This window comes from Triplophysa rosa, linkage group LG2, assembly GCF_024868665.1.
Source record: "Triplophysa rosa linkage group LG2, Trosa_1v2, whole genome shotgun sequence".
Taxonomy (NCBI): Eukaryota; Metazoa; Chordata; class Actinopteri; order Cypriniformes; family Nemacheilidae; genus Triplophysa; species Triplophysa rosa.
Genome location: NC_079891.1, coordinates 423,464 through 442,779, shown reverse-complemented (window position 1 = coordinate 442,779; position 19,316 = coordinate 423,464). Strand labels below are relative to the sequence as shown.

General features: G+C 41.7%; 1 protein-coding gene across 1 annotated transcript in view; it reads right to left on the bottom strand.

The window, feature by feature from the left end:
• Positions 1-19,010, bottom strand: part of sapcd2 (suppressor APC domain containing 2) — a 42,457-nt gene extending 23,447 nt beyond the window's left edge. Inside the window, exons 1-3 of the mRNA XM_057324665.1 lie at positions 18,755-19,010; positions 17,093-17,624; positions 14,625-14,746 (exon numbers count right to left, since the gene is read on the bottom strand). Coding sequence (XP_057180648.1) covers positions 14,625-14,746; positions 17,093-17,597 — 627 coding nt within the window. The 5' untranslated portion in view covers positions 17,598-17,624; positions 18,755-19,010. The remainder of the gene's footprint in view (positions 1-14,624; positions 14,747-17,092; positions 17,625-18,754) is intronic.
• Positions 19,011-19,316: the final 306 nt, after the last annotated feature.

Genomic DNA, 19,316 nt, shown 5'->3' with positions numbered 1-19,316 from the left:
TGAAGATCTTGACATTACCACTGAAAATTTTAATTCCACCTTCTCGGTAACGCTAGACAAAGTTGCTCCACTACGTTTAAAGAAGATTAAAAATGGCAGCCCCACACCGTGGTATAATGAACACACTCAGGCTCTAAAGAAAGCGGCCCGAAAAATGGAGCGCAACTTTAAGAAAACTAAATTAGAGGTATTTCGTACAGCATGGAAGGATAGTATTCGAAAATACAGGAAAGCCCTAAAAACTTCTAGATCCGCCTACTTTTCATCACTAATAGAAGAAAACCAGCACAACCCTAGGTTTTTATTTAACACGGTGGCTAAATTAACAAAAAATAAATCGTCAGTGACTTCTGATCCTGTATATCAGCATAGCAGTGATGAATTTATGAACTACTTCACATATAAAATCCAAGATATTAGAGAAAAAATTATAACAATGCAATCAGAAGTGAAACCCGCTGAACAAACTAACTACAGCGCCCTTAAGGAGAAAATGCAATTATTTTATACCGTAGATCAAGATGAGCTGTCTAAAATTATTAGATCATCTAAATCAACAACATGCATGCTAGACCCTATACCTACAAATCTACTGAAAGAGATGCTCCCAGAAATTATAGATCCTATTCTTGGTATTATTAACTCATCTCTGACATTAGGACATGTGCCTAAAGCATATAAGGTGGCTGTTATAAGGCCCCTTGTAAAAAAAAAACCAACTCGACCCTACAGAACTAGGGAACTACAGGCCTATATCGAATCTACCTTTCATATCTAAAGTTCTGGAAAAAGTAGTTTCAACTCAATTATGCTCCTTCCTCCAAAGGAATGACATCAATGAAGAATTCCAGTCTGGATTTAGAGCATGTCACAGTACAGAGACTGCTTTGATCGATCAGAGTTACAAATGATCTGCTATTGGCGTCTGACCAAGGTTGTATCTCGTTATTGGTGCTGCTAGACCTTAGTGCTGCATTCGATACCATTGACCACAGCACACTCCTACATAGACTCGAAAATTACGTCGGCTAGTGTTGTCAAAAATATCGATATTTCGATAAGTATCGATACTGAAAAATCTGAAACGGTTCCAATATGCATGTCCCACGTATCGATACCAGCTGCGCGTTCCCGCTCACTCTCTTTTTTCCGACAGTGAGTTGACACACACTGCACGTGAATGCTGTGTCAACAGAGCTCCGCCTCCTCTCACAGACTTGACTCGTTTGGGGCAGTTAAAAAGTGTTAATGTTAGAAAAGATGGCCAGTGCAGAGTCTCAGTAACACATCTGGCGCTTGGTGAACGCTCGTTTACGCTTCCCATGTTTACCGTCGCGCTCTATGTATGTGCGCTGATCAATAATTTCATCCACTCATTTTATTCGCCCTGGTTATGTTGTTTATGTTCTTACAGAGTCTCCGCAACAGTTCTCATGTTTAATGCACGCGTTTCTGTCTTTATGTGCACTCATCAATGATTTCATCCACTCGTCTCGTTCACTCTGGTTAAGTTGATGTTTGAAATGATGCTGGTGTGGGTAAAGTCTCCGCAACAGTTCTCGCGTGTGATACATGTTTGCACTTGCGTGTTTACCATAGCGCTCCATGTGTGTGCGCTGTTCAATGATTTCATCCACTCTTCTCATTCGCTCCGTTTAAACGTTGTTAATGTTAGAAAGATGTCCAGTGCGGAGTCTCTGCAACAGTTCATGCGTTTAAAGTTTGCGTTTCTGTCTATATGTGCGCTGATCAATGATTAAATGTGAATAAAAGCCAAATAAAAAAATTGTAATCATATAAATGTAGGCTATTAACTAACATTAACGAACAAAGAATGAGCAATACATTTGTTCAAGTTTTTTTTAATCTCTTTTAAATGTTAGTTAAAAAATACAACTATTTATGTAAGCTCTGGTCCATTAATACTGACAAATACAACTTTGATTTTAAATAATAAATGTATTAGTAAAATGAACATCAGATTAACAATTAATAAATAATGTAAAAATATACCTCATTGTCTAATGTTGTTCAATTTAACTTTAAATAAAATGTAAAAAATTTAGGGCCTTATTGTTATGGAAGTTTTTTCCCGTGGTATCGAAAATGGTATCGAATATCGATATTTTTTTAGGTATTGTATCGAAGTTAGAAATTCCAGTATCGTGACAACACTAACGTCGGCATTAAAGGAATAGCTTTGAAATGGTTTAAAACTTATTTATCCGACCGTTTTCAATTTGTAGCAATAAACAATGAGGTGTCACGCAAATCGCAAGTCCAGTACGGTGTACCACAGGGCTCAGTCTTAGGGCCTCTGCTCTTCGCATTATACATGCTACCTCTAGGAGATATAATAAAGCGACACGGTGTTAGCTTTCACTGTTATGCTGATGATACTCAACTTTATATTTCCTCGAAGCCTCATGAAACACAGCAGTTCCATCGAGTAATGGAATGCATAGTCGATATAAAAAACTGGATGAGTAACAACTTTTTATTACTGAACTCAGACAAAACAGAAGTGTTACTTATTGGACCGAAAACTGCTATAAGTAACAACCAAGAATACTGCTTAACTATTGACGGATGTTCCATAAAACCCTCGTCGTCAGCTAAAAATCTTGGCGTTCTATTCGACAGTAATCTGTCATTTGAGAGCCACGTCGCCAACACCTGTAAAATTGTGTTTTTCCATTTTAAGAATATATCTAAACTACGTCATATGCTGTCACTGTCAGATGCAGAGAAGTTAATTCATGCATTCATGACATCAAGACTAGATTACTGTAACGCACTGTTAGGTGGTTGCCCTGCAGGCTTATTACAAAAACTCCAACTGGTCCAAAGCGCGGCAGCTCGAGTTCTTACACGTACAAAAAAGTATGAACATATTAGCCCGGTTCTGTCAACCTTGCACTGGTTACCTATAAAGCATCTCGTTAACTTTAAAATCTTGCTTATTACCTATAAAGCCCTACATGGTTTAGCTCCTCAGTACTTGAATGAACTCCTTTTGTATTACAGTCCTTCACGTGCATTACGCTCTCAGGCGTCCTGTCAGTTGGTAATACCTAGAATTTCAAAATCAAGTGCAGGTGGGAGATCTGTCACGACTGGTGGTGAAGAAGAACCCAAGCGCAGGCAACGGCAGTGAAGAGGTGAACAGATATCTTTATTTACAAAAAACACAAACAAAAACACCCACAATGGGGAAAACGAAACTAAGAACTATAAATAAAACAAGAGACTTCCCACGAGGGGGCAAAATGAAAACAAGACAAATAAACTAAACTCGAAGACACGACCAAACGTCTTAAATCAATACAAGGCACAAAACTCACAAAACACGAACAGGCAAGGAACAGGAACACGGGAAGCACATGAACAGGCAAGGAACAGGAACACAACACAATCTAGAACAACACACGTACACGCACATACATAGTACAATACACGAGCACAGGACAAAGAAACAAGAGGGTATAAATAGAGAAGACAAACGAGGGATAACGAGCAGGGCAGGTGTAGAACATCAAACACTCAGGGAAGGATAACGAGGAAACGAGATGGCGGGAACAGAGACGAGACACTGGAAAAACACATGCGAGGTAAAAACATAAACATCTCATGGCCTTCCCACATAAAACCCAAGGACTCTGCCCCGATCCCACCACACGACTAGAATTTCATAAACAAGACGGTGGGACCGTGACAAGATCCTTTTCCTATCTAGCGCCTAAACTTTGGAATAGTCTTCCCTGCACTATCCGGGAGGCAGACACACTCTGTCAGTTTAAATCTAGACTAAAGACGCATCTTTTTAATCTTGCATACACTAGACTTCCATAATATAAATCATCTGAGGGTTTAGGCTGCACTAGTTAGATCAACCGGAACCAAAAACACAACTGATGTGCTTGTTGCATCAAAGAGTACAGAACAGTACTCTACTCTCAGCCAGTCTTGTCTCATTGTTCCAAGGTTACCACAACGAGCAGGATGCAGTTCATGGCCTGACCTGATGGTAGAGTGGAGACCTGACAAGAGCTGAGATGATAGAGCTGGATAAAAAAGGACGCGGTCACCTGACACGTCCTCACCACAAAATTTCAAATGCTATTAGATTATTAATGATAATCTTAAACTATAATTTACCTTATTAGTAAGTTTATTTATTTTATTTAGCCTTGTGCAAGCTCTCTGGAGCTTGTGCAGAGGCAGCAGCTTTTGCCAGAGGGGAACTGGAATCCCTTGGTTGGGCCTGGGTTCTCCTGAGGTTTTTTTTCTCGATTAGAGTTTTGGGTTCCTCGCCACCGTTTGCATACTGTTTTGCATCTGCCTGGCCAGGGGGGCTGCTTTAGAATTTTATATATATAGATAGATATAATAATATAGAAATTTATAGTCTGTTATATTTGACCTGTGCTTCTCTCTCCTTTATCTTAAATGTGTGCGTATGTGTGTGCATGCGTGTCTTTGTGTGTGCACGTACTTGTCTGTGTACGTGTGTGTGTGCGTGAGCGTCTGTGTGTGTGTGTCTGTGTGTTAGTACGTGTGCATATTGTGTGTGTGGAGTGTTTTGTATGTGGGTATGTCTGTCTTTGTTTTCACATTTTTCTTGTTTTTGCAGGTACAACTTTAATTGGTTTGCTTATAGTGAATAATAGTCAATATGTCTCATGTACAGCTGCTTTGTAACAATGAAAATGGTAAAAAGCGCTATATAAATAAAGTTGAGTTGAGTAAACACCAATTCCTACAGCTGTGGAAGCTATTCCATGTAATACACTGACAGCGAGTATGAACATACCCCTACACAAATGTCTGCTGGTTTGTTTGCTTATTTTATTATCCAGCTCAGGCCAGAAATGATAAGGCAGAACAGACGCTAGCATTATTACTGTTTATATTACCGATCTGATTCAAAACTGCTCCGAGTGAGAAGTGAACTGACCAACAGTTCCAATATACCTCGAAAAAGATTGCCATCCCCAAAAGGGCTGATGTTTGCACATGCAAACTTTTACACACTATCAGGCTTCTGTGTGCATGTTGAATTGATAAAGTGCAACTGATGCCATTGTAAATGTTTATACCTAAAAAACCTTTAACCCTTATATTTCAGTGAGTGGAAAAATGTCTCTCACGGCCTCTTCTCTGTTCGGTGAGCAGCAGAAGCACCTGTCATTGCTACTGACTAAACATATGGACATAAACATTTCTGTAATTATTATTTGATGTCTGACAACAGAACCATTAAATATATAAATAAATATAAACAACAACGGCTTTATTGCGCATTCGGTTGTATTAAAATACAGCAAGTTCTGAGAGGAAAGGGAAGTTCAGCGTGATGATGTCACAAACATGCTAATTAGCACTTAACACCACCTTGCACCATAGTGACGGGTAAAAATAGATGATGATGGATTGATGGACTATAAAAATGTCTAGCGCTATCTCTGCTTGTACTTCATTACAAATTAGTTTAATACTTCTACTCCACTACTTTTAAAATCACACTCGATACAGAGTACCTTTGACAGGCATTTTATTAGCCAATAAAGATATCCGATCGTAAACGGACCAATAGATTCTGGACCAAAAAGGCCCACTGTGAGAGAGCTGATCACGAGCTCAGACAAAATAGGTTAGGGGAAACAAGCACATGGATATTCAAGACAGCAATGTTAAATACAGAGAAACACCGGATTGTTGTTCATGCACTTCCCCTCGTGCCATCCAAGATGTAGATGACATCGTTTCTAAAGTAGAACAGTCTATCTGAAACCACAAGCTTTGGTCCTTCATGCACTGCAAGTGCAGTTCTAAAAAGTTCAAAAAGCAGAGACAGGCAACACAAATGCAATCCCTGCGACTCCTGATAACATATTAGCGTCTTATGAAGCGAATAGCTAGGTAAATTTAAATCATATTGCAACATTTAGGGGACATGTAAACAGCACTTTCATAATCTGCAATCAGATTGAATTCATGAATTCGGATTGATGAAAATGGGTGCATGTAAACATAGCCAATGAAGCCGATGCAGCTGCCTTTGAAGGGCGCCTATGGAGACATGGAAGGGACGGAGCGCATGTGCTTAGCATATACGGCAAACATAGGATTGCATTCCTCATTTTTACCCACCATGTTACTCTTACACTCTTGGACAAATCTAACAGCTGCTTTTGATACAATCCATCATAAGATTATTTTAGATCGCTTACAGCATGAAGTGGGGATTAATGGCACTGCTTTGTGTTGGTTTTCCCCTTATCTGTCCAATAGGTTGATTTCAGTCACTATTGGTAACCATTCTTCTCCTGCAGTCCCTGTATTTTGTGGACTACCTCAAGGGTCAATTCTTAGTCCAATTCTGTTTTCCTTATATATGTTACCCTTGGGGACTATTTTTAGGAAATTTACCTATCACTGCTACGCTGATGACACGCAACTGTATGCTCCGTTAAACCCAGTGGACAAGTCATATTCTACATTGGTTCAGTGCCTCACTTAAGTAAAAGCATGGATGGCTAAGAACTTTCTCCACTTGAACGAGCTTTAAGTTCCAATCCACTTATCTCTAGTCATCTAGGGTCTCTATCTCAAAACATCCATCCTCATGCAAAAAACTTGGGTGTTGTTTTTGACTCAGAGTAGGGCTGCAACTAACGATTATTTTGACGATTAATCGGATAAAAAGTCTAATTAGATCTATTGCTTATAACTAAATCAGTATCAGTTCAGGGAAAAGTACACACAACTGAACTCATTAACTTTCTCCCAAAATGTTGTGGATGACTCCCTAATAAACACACCAAGGCTGATAAGTTGATTCAGGCATGTGATATTAGAAGCAGCTGACAATAGTTTCTCCCAAACGTGGGAGGGAGGGGATGGTTGGCCAAGGAAATCATTATTTTTTGTGGCATGAAAAGTGAGATATTTGTCATTCAAATGTAGTGAAGTACAGTAAAAAGTAGGCCTACTTACAAAAAAATATACTTAAGTATAGTACAGATACCTCGCGCTGCACGGAGAGATGCGTCTGACTTTAAAACTGTGCACCTTGCACTGCACGGAGACACCCGTTTGACTTTAAAACTGCGCACCTCGCGCTGCACGGAGAGACGCGTCTGACTTTAAAACTGCGCACCTCGCGCTGCACGGAGACACCCGTTTGACTTTAAAACTACGCACCTTGCGCTGCACGGAGACACCCGTTTGACTTTAAAACTGCGCACCTCGCGCTGCACGGAGAGACCCGTTTGACTTTAAAACTCCGCACCTCGCGCTGTACGCAGAGACGCGTGCATGGAGAGACACATCTGACTTAAAAACAGCGCAGCTCGGGCTGCACGGAGAGACACGTCTAAAATTGTAATTTTAAAAGGGAAGAAGACGCGCCTGATTTATAACTGCACAGCTCGCAAGTGTCGTCACAGACCAACTAATGGATAATGAAATTCGTTGACAACTATTTTCATTATCGATTATTATCGATTTTATCGACTAGTTGTTGCAGCCCTAACTCAGAGATGAACTTTGAGAAACAAGTTAATACAGTGGTGAAAACAAGCTTCTACTTTATTCGGTAATAAAGATAAAACCTATGCTATCCATGAGTAATTTGGAGAAAATTATCCATGCTTTTATATCAACCAGGCTGGACAATTGCAATTCTTTGTATTCAGGACTGCCTCACTCAGTGGTACATAGACTACAGCTCGTGCAAATGCAGCTGCCAGATTATTGACTGGAGGAAAGAGGAGTGATAGAATAACCCCAATTTTAAATAAGTTACAATGGTTACCGGTGATCCATAGGATTGATTTTAAGGTGTTAGTCATGATTTCTTAAATTCTTAATGGCCTCTCACCAGTGTATTTGTCAGATATGATTACCCTCTATAAACCGGTAAGAAACCTACAATCGGCCGATAAATTACTGCTCCAGGTTCCTTCGTCCAGATTTAAGCGTAAAGGGGACCGGGCCATCTCAATAGCAGGGCCTCGTTTATGGAATAACCTTCTGTTAGCCATTCGATCTGTCCCATCTCTCTCTGCTTTAAAATCTGCTTTGACAAAGCATTTCCTTAGCGAGTCCCTTGATCCTGATTAAGTGGGCTCTGGCAAAGTACTGTGGCACTCGAAGCATGTTTAGGAGAGGTGTAACATCTGTATTGTTTTAATGTATTTTTGTATGTTTTTAGATGAATGGAGATTTGTGTTATGTGTTTTCTTTTTGGTATGTTTGTTTTTGTCCATTTTTTTGTATGATCATTGGATGTAATGTACAGCACTTGTGGCAGCAGAAGTAGGTCTATTTAACAGTAGCATTCAAGATGAAAACGGAAGGATCCATAAAAATAAAACACTGCACAGACTTCATTGTCTAAAATAATATGCAATGACTCTAAATAAAGCTACAAAAGTTTCATTTTCTCTTTAATATGTGACACAGATGTATTAGGTTACTGTCACTTTAAGGCAAATTCTTTTTTGAAGCGGATATACATTTAAAACACAACAGACTTTTTGACAACAGCGTGTGTATTTGACAGTATAAGAACATATACAAGACACGAAAGAGAACTTCATGATGATGAGTAGGGTAACTGAGATGTCTGGAACAGAGATAACATTATATATGCTATGTATGCCGTTGAATGGGGATGTACAGATGCATCGCAGCATGTAGAATATACATTACACTGTAAAACAATCTAAAGATCTCTCTGCAAAAGTAGAAAGAGCCAAATTTTTAATAAATCACTCACAGTGTCTCAGTTTAAATGGTCGCAAAAGTGCTTGTAGAGCAATTAATCAGTTCTGTGGAATACTGTCGCATAGCGGTGAACTTTGGAACAGCGGTGTTTCAAGTACAGAAACAAGCAAAATTCTGGTATTGAATCATTTGAAATCTAACATGTACCGGTAAATTTCCAGAACCGGTTTACAGTGCAACCCTACTTACCGCGTGCAGTTCATGTCCGACATCTTTTAGCATCAGGACCGTGCCATCTATCAGTTTCAAACTATCTCCAAATCCAGCGTTTTATCCACAGTTTACAACATCCATCACTGAAATGCCATGAACAAACAGACACACCTAAACTTTACTATCGCAAGAGTAATAAGCTGCAGCGCTGGGCAGCCTATCTTGACGCAGCGCAGACAATCTTGATGGTAAGCGATGACATAGCATGATAGCTCCGCTTTAAATGTTTGGATCACCATGTTGTGTCGTTTTTTATTGACAAATGTAATGCTATCAATGTAAATGCAAGTAAATGCAATTCCTGTCCATAACTGCTGTCCTATTTATGTAAAAAATGTGCGCAGTAAATGTATTGATTTGGCATTAAATCTGCTCTATCTGCACATTGCTATTTTAAAATACTCATATGTGAATGAACTTCTTATTAATTTAAAATCCACATAGAACATTTAATAATCATTGTATGGTGTAATTTTGTTGTCGTTAAAATGTATGAAATATAATCTGTTAATGAGACTAACACCGTTTAGGAAAGTGATGGACTGCTGCAGGATGTGTCTATACTCGTGTCCGGGTGGGTCCACCGAACTGCAAGTCTCGAGTCTCCGCTGACTGACACACATCTCTCGTATGCGCTGGGTGTGCGCACGCACACGCATCATGTAGTCCACAGACAGAGAGATGCACAGTTTCGGACTCATAGTTCATCTTTCCTTGCTCCGTCTACTTCGGGTATGTACTACATGCTAACAGTGATGCTAAACTCTGACACATGCTAACCTCACGTTGAAGTCGTTCACTCTGTGTAAAACAAACATGAGTTCCATTCAACCCGATTGCTTGTCTTACGTTAAAACTATGGTAATTTCACTAAGTTAAAATGACATTCAACACGACTTCGACTTATTTTTAAAAATCCAAAATATTAAAAAAAATGAATAAACCAACCAATATATGTGATATATATCTGATTGAGTTCTTTACTAACACAAAAAATACATATACATCTTTAGAGTAGAATTCACTCATAAGATTTTTTACTTTTTATTGAAGTTGCAGCTAAAATCAACCCACTTCTTTTAATACTACAGACCCAAGATAAAGACAATTTATTTTACATTTCAGAAAAAAATTAATAAAGCAATGTTAGTTTCATAAACAGAAACAGACAAGAATAAAGTTGAAGTATTTTATCTATAGGCTTGTTATCTTAGACTTTTGTGAGATGAGTACAAAGAGAAATGGGTCAATTAAGTGACATGTTTAGTTATATTTTATTATTTATACTTCTTTTCAGTCACAGAGTTCTTCAATTTAAGAGTTGTTTGGGCAAGAGAAGATTCTATTATTTAATGCAGCTGGAGAACTGCATTTAGGGAAATTTGTTCAATAATTTATGTAATGAAAATAAAAAAAATTATGAAAAAATGTGCATTGAAAAAATGTTAATATGGTTTTATATATACTGTCAATTATAGTTTGTGGATAGAAAATCGGAATTGGCAGGTTTCAATTATAATAAAATCGGAAACCGGAATCGGCAAAGAAAATTGCAATCGGTGCATCTCTAGTAACATTAATGGGTTACACAGTACTATATAGTAAGGTACACAAATTCATCATTAACTACTGTCTTATTAACATGCATATTAGTATGTATAAAGCCCATATTAATGCCTTATTCTACATCCCTTAATCCTATTCAAAACCTGAACCTAAAAACTTGTCATGGCTCTGCTTCCTTAGTCAGGTTTTTCTTGGTCCTGTAGCAGAGCCATGACAAAGTCTTTGGTTATGTGTGGAGAGAAACGTATTATTGTCCGTTTGACTATAATATACGTTCTCTCCAGTGTCTTGTCATTGGCCCCATTCCTCTCGTTTCCTCGTTATCTTTCCCTAAGTGTTTGATTACCCACACCTGCCCCGTGTCGTTATCCCTCGTTTGTCTTCCCTTTAAATACCCTCTTGTTTCTTTGTCTTGTGCTCGTGGATTGTACGTATGTGTATGTGTTCATGCACATGTTGTTGCCCTGTGTTCCTGTCCGTGTTCCTGTCTATGCCTAGTTCGTGATCTGTGAGTTTTGTGTGTTTGCTTTAGTTTTATCCTGCCTTGTTTCTATTAAGACGTTGTGTCGTGTTTTTTCAGTTAGGGTTTTGCTGTTCTTGTTTTTTCCTTTTGCCCCACGTGGGAAGTCTTTGTTTTGTTAATATAGATTCTTAGTTTCGTTTTCCCCCATCGAGGGTGTTTTGTTTTGTGTTTTTTGAATAAAGTCTTTTTGTTAACCCCTTCACTGCTTGCCTGCGCTTGGGTTCTCTTCCACGTCACGTTCGTGACAGAATCCACGAGCCATCATTGAACCCAGCAGGCAAGATGGAGGCTAGGCGATCCAGGCAGGCCCATCTCCTCTGCGGTCTGCGACAGGGCTACTCTGATGTCCTGGAGTTCGCAGATCGGTTCTTCGAGACTGCAGGGGAGATGGTCCATGACGAGACTGAGCAGATGGCCCTGTTTAACGGCGGTCTGAATGAGCCGCTGTCTCGGGAGGAGATGAGGATGCCGAGACCGCTGGGCTTCACAGACATGATTAGGTATGCCATGAATCGGCCGGAGCCCAGGGTCTCAGCCCAATCCAATCCATCTCCCCTACCCGCGATCCCGGAGGGTCGCGTCATGGAGATCGGGGTCATCGGCATGGCCGCACCTTCCGCCTTTTCCCCGGCAGCTCCTCCTCCGCCCACCAGCATCCGTGGCCGGCGCAGACGAAGGGAGTCGTGGGACTCCCCGTCCGACTCCTCCGGTACGGAGCTAACGGGGCTCCCCATCGCTTCTCAGCAACCGGCCACATGTCCTGTGGCCCGGTCAAGGAAGAAGAAGCCGAGGAGGGGGAAGTCCAGACCGGTGCAGCCGGCGTCCAGACCAGTGCAGCCGGCGTCCAGACCGGTGCAGCCGGCGTCCAGTCCGGTGGTGCTGCCGATGTCCTGTCCAGTCCGGTGCAGCCGGCATCCAGTCCGGTGCAGCCGGCGTCCAGTCCTGTGTCTAGTCTTGTGTCCAGTCCTGTGTCTAGTCTTGTGTCCAGTCCTGTGTCTAGTCTTCGTGTGTAGCCGTAGTCCGGTGATGCCGTCCAGTCCGTGTCCAGCCGGCGTCCAGCCGTGTCCAGCCGGCGTCCAGTCCGGTTCCAGCCGGCGTCAGTCCGATGTCCAGCCGGCGTCCAGCCGGCTCCAGCGGCCTCCAGCCGGCGTCAAGCCTGTCCAGCCGGCCTTCCAGCCGGCGTCAAGCCTGTCCAGCCGGCCTTCCAGCCGGCGTCAAGCCTGTCCAGCCGGCCTTCCAGCCGGCGTCAAGCCCTGTCCAGCCGGCCTTCCAGCGGCGTCAAGCCCTGTCCAGCCGGCCTTCCAGCCGGCGTCAAGCCCTGTCCAGCCGGCCTTCCACCGGCGTCAAGCCCTGTCCAGCCGGCCTTCCAGCCGGCGTCAAGCCCTGTCCAGCCGGCGTCAAGCCTGCCAGCCGGAAACTCCCAGGGTCAAAGACTGTTCCCCCCAGGACTCCTCCTAAGTCCCCCAGGACTCCGCGCCTCGAGCGCAGCCGGGGACTGACTGCCCCCCTGACTCTTGTTTGGCCCCACCCCCCCTCCCTTGTTTGTTATTTTTATTGTCGCACCCCAACCCATTGTTTTTTGTCTTGTTGCCACTGATTTTGTTCTCCATGTTTTGTCTGTTCTTGTCTTTGTCTCAGTCTTGCCTTGTCTTGTCCGTCTACCCCTTGGTGAGCACCTGGGGTGCTCATTAAAGGGGGGGCTTCTGCTCATGGCTCTGCTTCTTTAGTCAGTTTTTCTTGGTCCTGTAGCAGAGCCATGACAAAGCCTTTGGTTATGTGTGGAGAGAAACTATTTTGTCCTTTTGACTATAATATACGTTCTCTCCAGTGTCTGTCATTGGCCCCCCTCTCGTTTCCTGTTATCTTTCCCTAAGTGTTTGATTACCCACACCTGCCCCGTGTCGTTATCCCTCGTTTGTCTTCCCTTTAAATACCCTCTTGTTTCTTTGTCTTGTGCTCGTGGATTGTACGTATGTGTATGTGTTCATGCACATGTTGTTGCCCTGTGTTCCTGTCCGTGTTCCTGTCTATGCCTAGTTCGTGATCTTGTCTATGCCTAGTTCGTGATCTGTGAGTTTTGTGTGTTTGCTTTAGTTTTATCCTGCCTTGTTTCTATTAAGACGTTGTGTCGTGTTTTTTCAGTTAGGGTTTTGCTGTTCTTGTTTTTTCCTTTTGCCCCACGTGGGAAGTCTTTGTTTTGTTAATATAGATTCTTAGTTTCGTTTTCCCCCATCGAGGGTGTTTTGTTTTGTGTTTTTTGAATAAAGTCTTTTTGTTAACCCCTTCACTGCTTGCCTGCGCTTGGGTTCTCTTCCACGTCACGTTCGTGACAAAAACTACCTTCTAAGCAGTAATTAAGAGTTTATTAAGACAAAAGTCGTAGTTAATAGTTAGGTAAAGATGAGCCCATCTTTAATAGTGAGAATTGGTCCCTATTCCAAAGTGCGACCCATTCATGTTACTAAATACTTTTAATGTTAGTAAACCCAGACGTTACTTCCGTGTTTGTGGTGGGAAATATCCCACTTCCGAGTAGGGTTGGGAATCGTTTCAATTTGATCGATTCCGATTCCAATTCCGATTCTGCTTATCGATTTCGATTCTTATCGATTCCCAGTTTCGATTCCACAGTTGAAGTAAAACATTCAGATATCAACCTGTATGGTCATTTAGCCTGCTTATTGACTTGTTTGCAAAATATATTTATATATTTATGAGCACCGTTTTGTGTATATTTACACATAGAAACACACCTTTTCTGATTTATTACAATTTGTATTATCATAGTTGAACTACATCATGGTTAAACTGCAGTTACTATAATGCAACTATGGTTAATTTGTGATTCTTTTGCTTTAATGCAAATTCTATAGCTAAACTATGCTTACTATAGTAAAAAATATCGATAATTTTCATAATGGCTTTTATTGAGATATCAGCAGATCATGCAACGCATGTACTTTTCTGAAAATATGCACACAGGAATTGATAAGAGGAATTCAAATTTTAATCTCAAGTATCCGATTCCTATTCCTTTCGATTCCGATCCGATTCCTAGCCTTTCGATTCCGATTCCAAATTGGAATTGATTTTCGATTCCCAACCCCACTTCCGAGGTGTCTTAAACGCATTATTAAAACTACGCGATGACGTCACGAATATGTTAATTAGTATGTGACGTCACCAAGCGCCACAGATTCACCTAACCCTAACACCGCAGATAGATAACAATTTGTGTTATAAACAGATAATATAGTTATTTTGTCTGAGTTTTATCAAATCTCCAAAATTTATTATTAATAATTATTCATTATTCATTGAATAGCACCGGCTAAAAAGTAACGAGTAACTAATACTCTGAGTAGTTTTGGAGAAGAGAAATTTTACCTTTAAATGTAAAATGTTGATTTAAAATGTTGGCAGAATTCTGTTATTGCAACAAAAGCAGACATAAACATCCATGACAGATCATATGTGTCATATTAATTGGGTCTTTAGCAGTAAGTTGGTAGAAAGAATATTTTCTTACCATCCCATAATCCACTCCGTTTGTGAGGGTGTGGCGTCTCTGCTCGTCCTGGTTCTTGCCATATCGCCTTGTGAATCCTGTCACAGTTTCACTTTGCGAACGAGGCAGACCGGCGCTCTCATCTTATTGACCAAAATAAAGAGAGAGAACAAGAGTCATTCATAACTACTTCTAAAATAAACAATGTATAACCTCCAGTGTTGTAATGTAACGAAGTAAAATTACTTAAGTACAGTACTTAAGTATTTTTGGGGAGTATCTGTACTTTCCTTGAGTCTTTCTATTTCTCCAGACTTTTACTCCACTACATTTCCTGAACAAAATGTATACTTTTACTCTGATACATTTCCTCTAAGCATGTTCGTTACTTACTACAAAATAAAAGCATAGAAACTGAAATAGACAAGTCTGCGATCCGGTCACCATGATAATGCTGGGACAGCTTGGCCCACAGCAAAGTAAGCTCTCGACACCTCAGATGCCGAAAAGCCTACGTGCTTTGGACGGGAGTCTAGGTCGAGCCCCTGGGGGTCATCGACGTATCTTCTAGCTGCCCCACCATCGAGGGAAGAAAGGGTGATGGAACTAGTTGACGTGTACGCGCCGAAGGGGAGCTTTCCAGGTCGTACTAGGTTCCTCATTTCAGGGGGAACATGGCACTGGGGGCGAGTGCGGCTTGGAGCCGCTCTCAAGCCCGATGTACCGTGTATCCAGCCGCGAGCGTTGGGAGAGGCAGTGCGGTGCACCGCAACCCAATGCCGGCGGCCCGGGAAAGCATGGCTGACATTTCGACGTCCGCTTCTTCCTGAGCTCGACCCCCCGAGGGAGGGAGCTTCAAGGAATCGTCGGAGTCTGATGCCAGTAAGTCACCCTCCGATGCTGCAACAGACATCTCATCATCACGTACCGTGTCCGATACGTGATTGAGGAACAAGACGGTGGGACTGTCTCATGGGGAACGGTCAGACGAGCAAGACGAGGTGCGAACGGTCCGCGAGCCTGTAGCTGTTGGATTAGCGCTCACAGTAATCCTCATATCACCCTCGCTGCTCGCCGTAGTGGCGGCAGGGCCGTAGTCCTGCCGTCACGGAACGGGAAGCAGACGAGGTGGTGGCTGAGTCCCGTGGGAACCGACAGAAAGGGAACGCGTTTTTGTTTGTTTAACTGTAGTAAAACCATGTTTAATTTTCGTAAGGGATTGTCAATGTAGCTGACCAGCATACTTATTTAAACTAAACCAATGTATTCTATGACGATTAGTAATTTCAGAAAAAAGCAGCTCGGGATGTGTCACGAAGTGAGTGGAAGAGAAGAACCCAAATGCAGGCAGGCGGTGGTGAAGGGGTTAACAGATGTTTATTTTCCAAAATAATAAACAAAACAAAACAAAAACCCACGATGGGGAAAACAAGACACGATGAACGGGAACCACAGGAACAAAGACTGAATACACTAACTAAATAAACAGAGACTAATACAACACTGGACAAGATTACAATAGACTAACACTAAACTAGACTTACTTTGACAAGGGTGATACATCCATGAAGACACAAGCATGAAACACACACGAGATACGGTACACACATACGTACAGAACGCAATACACGAGCACAAGACAAAGAAACAAGAGGGTATATATAGGGAAGACAAACGAGGGATAACGACACAGGGCAGGTGTGGGTAATCAAACACTTAGGGAAAGATAACAAGGAAACGAGAGGAATGGGGCCAATGACAAGACACTGGAGAGAACGTATATTATTGTCAAACGGACAACAATATGTTTCTCTCCACACATAACCTAAGGACTCTGCCCCAATCCCACCACACGACTAGAATTTCATAAACAAGACGGTGGGACCGTGACAGGATGATTCTCGCGGACTTTTCCATCACTTGCGCGTTAGGGCGCCACCTGCTGGGCGTCAAAACTAGCTGGTTTGGCCTCTGCAAGTGCACAAATCACTTTTGCTCCATACATCACACAGATGTGAGAGAGTGTGTGAACTTGTGTCAGAGACTCGCAGCAGCAGATTCAAGCACTTGTAGTTGTGTTCTCGTGTTTGTGTTAGAAAGATGTCCAAGAATAAAACCTTTCATTTGTGAGAAAATGTTTGAGAAGCATTCAACTCTCACTGCATGAATTCACATAAACTCGTCTGTGAACGCTTGCTTTTGGTGCAGGTGTGTGAATGTGTTTTGCACCATATTTACTGCAGCAATCGTAGCAAAAGATGTGAGTGCACGAATCTCAGTTTGTGATTTGTAGAACTGGATTTGTGCACTTGCACTGAAGGATTCAAGAAGGCGTAACTGTTGTGTTGTGTTTGCGGGAGAGGAAAAAATCTACAAGTTTGCAACTTCATATTTTGACTTCAAATTTACTGATACAAATACCTTCATACAGAATCGAGTGAAACTGAACGACACATACACACAGAAAAGTGAATAAATGAATGACTCACGTGCTTTCTGGCCATTAGGAGATTCTAGCGCGAGAGATTCAATGGCTCGGGTCCGACTGGAGTGAAGCGGTTTTTTCCCCATGCGAACCGAACACGCGGCCCTATCGAACCCTCCAACCGAGACTCCGTGAAGTCTGTCCCGACTCATCTGCCGGCTGCGCTGTGTGTTTATTGCGTTACTCGGTCCCAGAGGACGAACTTTACATTCCGTCGAGTCATGTGGAGGTTTGGAGGCGGCAGTTCTGCTGCTGTTCTTCGGGTTTAACATCGAGTTTCTGAGTCCCGAAACGAAGCGCTCGAAGGTCAGACAGCCGTGGTGCGGAGCGATCCGCCTCAGACTTTCCAGAACTCCCGGCGGAGTCTCCGCGCCTCTCCAGCGGCTCTCAATCTCTGATATGTGAACGTAACCGCGTCGTCCATCGTCCAGAATGTCAAACAAAGTCCGCATACTGTGAAGGAAAGCTTTCGGTAGACCTGCAGTGCTGAACTGTGCGTCCGGCTGCATGGTCGGCAACAAAAACAAAACAAAGTGCTGTTGACAAAAACGTTTCGAGTCTCGTTCAGTCCGTTTGTGTTAAATACATTTACTGTATAGTGTACATCTTAGCAATTGTCCAAAAATGTACATTTTACTAAACGGTCATCTTATTTTTGAATGAAACTCGCGTCTGACTGAGAACTGCGTCTGTAGCTCCGCCCTGCGAACGTTTGCACAGCTTCACTGATTCTCGCGCTCACTGGACAAGATGTGAAGTGCTTTACTGTGATTGGGTAATACTACAGCAACAACAGTTTAAAGTTTAATGTTTTGAGCTTATAGTTTGGAAAATAAGGGGGCGTCATATTTCCCGCACGGTTACGATAAATACAAAACGTTAGCAATGTCAATTAGTTTGGAAGCATGGGGAAATAAAACTATATACAGATCTAAATATATTGATTATTTTATTAACTCACAAATTACTGCTTCGTTTAAACACTTCGATTCAAGAGTAGGTATTTTTATAGCACTTTTTTAAATACAATTTTGCATTGTTGTACAGCAGCGTTACAGTACAGACAGACAGACAGTATACTGACATAAGAACAAAGTATAGGCAGGGCTCTATAAAAAATGAAATCATAAAATATATCCAAAACATTATAGAAATATCCATTAAATGTAGATTAGCGATACTATCTGTATAACCAATTGTCTGTGTGATTGTAATCGGATCGACGTTATTTATAAGGTTATTTCTTTATTTCAATAAGTAAACTGGACAATTCAGAGCAGAAGACAATCGGTCTATTTCGCTATAACCATCCGTAAATGCATGCAAAATTTAAAGACAGATGGAGAGGATGAATAGAGATGGTTTGAGCCATAAAGGGGTTTAAAACAAAGCTTCAGAAAGACGACAGTGGAGCTAGTTGTTGCAGCCCTGGGCCCATATTACAGAAACTTAAACTTTAGTTAAGAACTTAAGTTCAACGTTTAAATAGAATCCAGATAAAAAGTATGTTCATGTCAATGGATGTTCAGTGAAGCGGAAAAATCACGTAGTGATGTCATAGACAGACTGTGAGCGACACAAATATTTGTAAGTGAAATCAGAGCGCCATCTTAGGTCCACTCACATTTATTACATCACACAACTTCATTACACATTTATCACATACCTTTAGGCTCGTTTGAGATGGCCAAATTCTGCGCAGAACCGATCACCGGTGATCAGCGCGAGATGCATGCCGGTAAGAAATGTGTCCGAGTTACGTCCGCCTTGCTCTGATGTCATGCTGACGTGTGTCAAAAAACTCTGGCTGCTGTATCTGATTCTTCAGTCGGGCGCAGTTGCTCTCCACCGACTGCGCTGATGAAAAGCACGATGGGAAACAACTTGCTGATGACACAGCTTAAATGCTCATTGGGCGAGAATGTCAGCTGATATCTTAGTTTTTTTCAACTGCTTACACACATTTTCAAAAAGTTGCCTCTTTTTTTCAAAACTTTACACACAAATCGAAGAATTGCACACACAAAATGCCTCACATCTCTTTCAAAATGAAGCACTACATTAAAAATATCACAAACACATTTCAAAAGCAAACATTTGTCTTCTGTTGCAAACACTTTTACCGTAATGTTATATTTTGGGATATATCATGTACACGCAGTTATTCAAAACCTAAAGCTCTTAGTTCATGAGCTCCTCTGTACATTTCTGTACATGATTGAAAGAAA